Below are 6,732 nucleotides of genomic sequence, written 5' to 3' on the forward strand. Positions count from 1 at the left end.
TTGTGATGTCATGTCTAGGTCATTTATGTCATCTTGTTTATCTTCTGTTCTTTAAGTTTTGGAGATATGGATGGCTGAGGTGTGAAGGTGTTGGGTAATAATCTGCTTAGAGGTTAGCATCTTGGCAGCAAAAATCCATTTTGCTGTAAATAAGATATTACAGAAGTGGAATAATAATTCTCTGCTATAGGCGCAGGAGTGCCTGTGTGATAAGTAGCTTGCTTCCAAACCTCATGGTTCCGGGTTCAGTCCCACAGTGTGGCACCTTAGGCAAGTGTCTTCTACTATAGCCCCGGGCTGACCAAAGCCTTGCGAGTGGATTTGGTAGACAGAAACTGAAAGAAGCCCATCGTATATATGTGTATATGTGTATATATATTACTGTGTGTATATATGTTTGTGTGTCTATGTCTGTTCCTCCAACATTGCTTGACAACCGATGCCGGTGTGTTTACGTCCCTGTAACTTAGTGGTTCGGCAAAAGAGACCGATAGAATATGTACTAGGCTTGCAAAGAATAAGTCCTGGGGATTTGCTCCAGTATGGCCACAGTCAAATGACTGAATCGAATAAAAGAATAAGCAACAGCTGTGTTATAAACTTTGGCTGGCTGTGTTTAAGTCAAGTCTACTTTTGACAAGTCACCTGTGGTTGACTAGCAGGTTATCCAAAAGCAGATTTATCTCCTGTACCACTAAACGTTACAAACTGGAGATAAGCAGAGCCCCAATGGAATGTGAAGGGATTAAATTGAAAGTGTGTGTGTATGCACACATGCTTTTGGTTCCTTGAGAGTAGTTCATATGCCATCATCTAAATCCCTTGATATCTGTCAGAATATACACAGCAATCTCTTCCCCAGCTTTCCACACTTAAGAAACTAAACTGCTTTGTGTAAAGCTGCTTTAAGAGTCAGGTGGATTTGGCCTCAGAGAGTTTAATGTCTTATCTGAGACTACAACAAAGTGACAGTGCTAACATATGGGCTGATAGTTCCATATGCTCACTTTGTTTTCACCTCTATCTTCTTACTGGTTCAGCCATCTGTGCTCTGAAAGCATGTATATGTGTGTGTGCTTCTATCCACACTTGATATCCTTTCTGCTCTAAATGTACACATTACTGGAATATAAGTAGTAAGTTAATTTGGCTTTCATAGCAGGGTGTGGTGACATTATTATTTTTTTTTTTTCTAATAGAACATGTGAAAATTGGAATTAACGTTGGGATGCTGGAGATAACTGAAGAACTACTTATATCTTTACTTCTATCTGTAGAATATTAAGCATAAATATCTCTGCATGTGTGCGTGCACACACACACACACACACACACACACACACACACTCACTCACTCACTCACTCACTCACTCTTCATTATTTTTTTGTCATTGGTAGCTCATTCATCTACTAATAATTATGGAGAATTTTTTATGTATACGTACATTTATAGATATATGCTGATCCCAAGTAATTTTATAGACCAACATAATACCACGACTTCTAGAAAAGAAAGAAAAATATTCTACAGACTAGATTTTATTAAGATTTCCCTCGTCTCACTAGTCTGGCTAGAGAAGTGTATATTGATGTGTGTTATTGACATGGGTGTTTGTGTGTTTCATTCATTTATGTGTATCATACGTGGGGCAATACAAGAAAACGACCAACCTTATGTCTGCTGGTAATGTTGACATCAGTAAAGAATTCAGGTTTTGAGTGATAAACAAAAGGACTTCTGATTAAAACAAGGACAGGATTTTAAAACTTACCCCTTCAGTGACTGCTTTTAATTTTTATCACAAAGGATTTAAATCACAAGAAATCTTTGAATAATTCTTTCACTCTTTGGTTGTAATTATTCTGAAGTTGCTTGGTGTATTTGAGAATTGTTGCATCTCTTATTTTTGGTGAGCATTGCATTTTAGGTTCGTATCTTACCATACATGGTTGATAATGGTGTATCATTGCTATTTCTGGATCGACATTGGTTATAGTTAAGTTCTCAAAGATTGGTTTACTTACATGATGGATCCCTAATTCAAACACTTTGTCTGGTTGAATCATAACCTTTGTCCGAACATTACTTATCGATTTGCTCCGATGTAGCCGTTGTAAGTAGCTCAACTGTTGGCTGTTCTCGGGGGTTTGCCAAGGATCAAAGAATGCACTTTTGAAAGAAAATCCTAATGTATTTTCACTGGTGTGATTTTTATTTAAGTCTTTCAAGTAATTTATGAGTCTCGGCCATGTGTATGTTTTACGTGGGATGACAAATTCGTCTAAATCTGAAAACAGCAGGAACTGGAAGTTAGCCATATTTCTGTAGAGACAATCTTGTATTGCCAGAAGTTGCCCGTGGTACCATATGTTGTTGTTAGTTATAACTGATGGTAGCTCCCATTCAAAAAGCGTAGCTAAATTTAACTTGGCATAGTGATTTAATATAACCCGAACACTGCTAGAAGCATTATGGAGATAGAAATGGAAATGTGAAGCTCCTAAAATTCGATTCAATTCTAAAAATTGTACAAGTTTTGTCATTCCAACGGATCCAAACAAAGGAGGTATACAGACACCAAATAATTTCTTTGTTCCTGTTTTGGTGAGTGAAATTAAATCCATTTTTGTCAGTGGAGCAAGGATATTGTTGGTATAAAGAGACAGGTACACGACTTTAATGGATCCCATGCCTTTTGGCACCAGACAAGAATAAATCCATCCTCCAAACTTACGTCCATGGTTCTCGCACATCTCGTATTTAGTAGCATATGATTGCACCAAATATGTACCGTTTTTAAACCAGCAGACAAGTTTGCGGTTATCTTTAGCATCCTGTACAGCCAAAATACGAATTCGATGCTTGGAGGGAATTCTTTGGTCATAAAATGTGGTCAGCACAAAAATACCCGATATATTTTGGAAACTTCCAGAATATGGCAGCTTCTTGCATTTAGAACAATTTGCTTTTGAATCTGAAATGTTTTCCAGTTTTGGTTTTATAGATTGAGGCATGTGTATATTTGCTTCACTGTAATTGCGTTTAATAACGAAACTTTCTTTATTTTGATGCTGTTTGAGAATGTTTATTTTCTTTGGAAATGGTCGTTGTAGTTGCTGTAGATTTTCTACTTGTTCTGCTACCAATACTGATTCTGTTGGTGCTGTGGTAGCTTTTACCGTGTTGTCATTCTCTTGTTGTTTAGCAATGAATTTTTGTGTTATGGGCTTATTGATTCTTTTGAGATGCGAGTGTAACATGAGGAAGATGATACAGTAAAGAAGCACCACGGATAGAAGGAACACATCTCGCTGCATATTTACTTACTGTCTTTGGAAGAAGAAAGAGAAAAATATATTAGTTTTCTTCTTCATATATGGACTAACACTCACAAAAACAAACAACAAAAAAATAGTCAGTGCTTCATGCTTATAATTGTATTAAGTTAAAAGAAATAATAATAAAGTTCTAATTTTTGATAAATAAATAAAAAATTATTTTACTTTGCTGTTGTTATTTTACCATAACTCTCAGTCATTTTGCAATGAAAGCAGCATTTCCTTATTTATTTAATTTCTGTGTTTTAAATGATAGTGGTGTGACGATTTGAATCTGTTTTGTTTATTTGTACTGAGGAATTGTTGGCCATTCTGTTAAGTATTGTGTTTGTTGGCTTGTTCCAAGAATCCACCCAAAAGCATAATTGTGAACAGATTTCCATGTAAAAAATATTTCAGACATATCTTTTGCACATGTGTGTGTGTGTGTGTGTGTGCACGCACACAATTACATTTTTATTTATATATATACACATACATATATATCTGCCTGTGTATATAATATACATTTATGTGTACATATATATGCGTGTATGTGCATTATGTATATCTGCATATCACCATCATTTAATGTCCATTTTTGACAGGAGCTAGCAAGGCCAGGAGCCATGTGTGTGAGTGTGTGGAATATATAAAAAAAACACCTGTGCTGGCACCACAAAATATGTACCTAGTACATTCTGCAAATCAGTTTGCATTAGTAAGGGCATCCAGCTGCAGAAATCATGCCAGAACAGATTGGAACCTGGTGCAGCCCTCTGGCTCACCAATTCCTGTCAACCCATAGAACCCACATCAGAATGGGAAATGGATGTTAAATGATGTACACACACACACACACACACACACACACGCTTGGTAGAGCAAGCATGAGAAGTACATGGGTACATATTAATTTTTGATTTTTTTTTTTTAATCAACAATAACTTACAGAAGTGACTCAAGAGCATCTAGTTTCGTGTATATCACTTATCAAACTCTCTCTCTCTCTCTCCTCTTTCACAAACCTATAATTAAAAACAAATGTGCCGATGGGCTGGCTCCTGGGCAGGTGGCACGTAAAACACACCATTTCGAGCGTGGCCGTCACCAGTTCCGCCTGACTGGCCCTCGTGCCGGTGGCACGTAGAAGCACCACTACACTCTCAGAGTGGTTGGCGTTAGGAAGGGCATCCAGCTGCAGATTGGAGCCTGGTGTCTCCTCTTGGTCCACCAGTCCTCAGTCAAATCGTCCAACCCATGCTAGCATGGAAAGCGGACGTTAAACGATGATGATGAATTAGGATTTTGTTTGTAAATATCCACGTTATTTAATTTATAATTTGAATTACTTGTGGACAGAATTCTATAAGTCAACATCATTTTCACAGACCTTGGAAAATGTTTATCTGTTTCATATGCACTGAATGTAGGGATTTGTGTTTTTTCTAATTATTATAAAATATCTATGAAAACATAAAAATATTGAATAATATTGTTTTTGTCTGACTTTACGGAAAGTGAAAAGGAAATGTATGTTATGTAAACAAAGATGGTTTTTATATACTTTTTGTATTGAAAACTAAAACATTTGACCTGTATAGTAAACATATATGATGAGTATGTATATGTATATACACCTATACATGTTCATGCATGTTTGTGTGTGCATGTATATATGAATATGCATGCCTGTGTAAGTATATTGTATGGATATATTAATACGTATGTGTGTATGCATATGTGTAGTATGTATGTGAATACATGTAAGTATGTATGTGTGTGTGTATTCTTTTATTCTTTTCAGTAATTTGACTGTGGCCATGCTGGAGCACTGCCTTTAGTCAAGCAAATTGACCCCAGAACTTATTCTTTGTAAGCCTAGTACTTATTCTATCGGTCACTTTTGCCAAAGTGCTAAGTTCTGGGGACGTAAACACACCAGCATTGGTTGTCAAGCAATGGTGGGGGGACAAACACAGACACACAAACATACGCACGTGTGTATGTATATATATATATATATATATATATATATATATATAGATAAGTTTGTATAGGGTTTGTGTATATATGTTATATAAATAAGAATATATATATTTGTTTTGCAAGATTTTTGATGTGAAATTGTGTGTTGAAACAGATGTTGTTGTACTTGGGGATGGTCATATTGCCAGTTTAGCCAATAAAAACACACGGACTGTATATATATATATTAGTACGAAATAAATAGGGAGAAAAACTTACTGTACTCTTTAACATTGGTCCCCCTACATAATATATAAACATTTATTTCCATAAATATTTGTGTGTACATATCTATCTATATATATATATATATATATATATATATATATATACATACATACACACATTCACACATGTATGTATACATTCATACATATATGACATATGTATATATGATGATATATATATATATATACACATACACACACATGGTCCTCTATATATTTGTGTATGTGTGTGTGTATATGTTCTTACATGTATATAAAAATGTGTATATATGTACGTTCTTATATGTATATAAAGATGTGTGTGTGTGTATATATATATATATATATATATTTGTTATGTGTATATAAAGGTGTGTGTATATATGTCTGTTTCCTATATATCTGTATAGAGGTGTGTGTGTGTACACTTTCACGGATATGTGTGTACATGGGAATGTGTATGTTTTGATATTTGTATGAAGAGGTGTTCATGAATCTTTCACGTATTTTCTTACTGTGATATCATGTTACACACACACACACACACATTCAGAGATGTATATAAGACTTTGATTTTACGAGTTACTGACTACATAGTTAAATGTAAGTATATGTAAACAAACCCACATCACCATATGTAAATCAAACTCATGCACATACACACATACACACACACATATATATATATATTGTGTATTTACCTTTAATCAGTGTCTTTAGAATATTCCCATTTCTCAAAGTAAAACTAATTCAGTGAATTTCTCAGATGATAAAAATATAGAAGCTCCTTTCTTCCTTTTTTTCTTCATCTCATGTTCCAAAGCCGAAAAGTAGATTCTTTAATCAGTTGTACAGCTCTTGAAGGATAAAATGATGATAGGAAGTGTGTTCAGCCTTCTGCCTGCTCTCATTCTCTCTCTCCCTCCCTCTCTCTCTCTCTTTCCTTTCTTTCTTTTTATTGTCTTTCATCTCTTCAGCACTTTCTTAAATAGTTAAAGGAAGTAAGAAAAGAAAGGAGAAAGAAGAGGAGTGGAATTAGAGAATTTGGTAAAGCCTGCTTCCCATTCAAGAAATTTTTGACTACAAGATGTTGTTGATGGTAGTTCTCTTCTTTTAGCTGTTTGTTCTTCCCTTACCTTTTATATATATATTTTTTTGTTTCTTTTCTGTCGGTAAGGGG

General features: G+C 35.1%; 2 protein-coding genes across 4 annotated transcripts in view; one reads left to right on the forward strand and one right to left on the reverse strand.

Annotated features, from left to right (window-relative positions):
* Positions 1 to 6,721, reverse strand: part of LOC106873571 (beta-1,4-galactosyltransferase galt-1) — a 9,945-nt gene extending 3,224 nt beyond the window's left edge. Inside the window, exons 1-2 of one of the 3 annotated variants that reach the window (XM_052974831.1) lie at positions 6,254 to 6,720; positions 1,773 to 3,331 (exon numbers count right to left, since the gene is read on the reverse strand). In XM_052974831.1, coding sequence (XP_052830791.1) covers positions 1,816 to 3,318 — 1,503 coding nt within the window. In that variant the 5' untranslated portion in view covers positions 3,319 to 3,331; positions 6,254 to 6,720 and the 3' untranslated portion in view covers positions 1,773 to 1,815. Of the gene's footprint in view, positions 1 to 1,371; positions 3,332 to 6,253 lie in introns of those variants that run through there. The other 2 variants (XM_014921002.2, XM_014921001.2) reach the window with 2 other exon arrangements.
* LOC106873570 (propionyl-CoA carboxylase beta chain, mitochondrial) overlaps positions 1 to 6,732 on the forward strand; it is a 56,003-nt gene that overhangs the window by 22,678 nt on the left and 26,593 nt on the right. The gene's annotated exons all lie outside the window — the stretch shown is intronic.

Source organism: Octopus bimaculoides, chromosome 19 (genome assembly GCF_001194135.2).
Source record: "Octopus bimaculoides isolate UCB-OBI-ISO-001 chromosome 19, ASM119413v2, whole genome shotgun sequence".
NCBI lineage: Eukaryota > Metazoa > Mollusca > Cephalopoda > Octopoda > Octopodidae > Octopus > Octopus bimaculoides.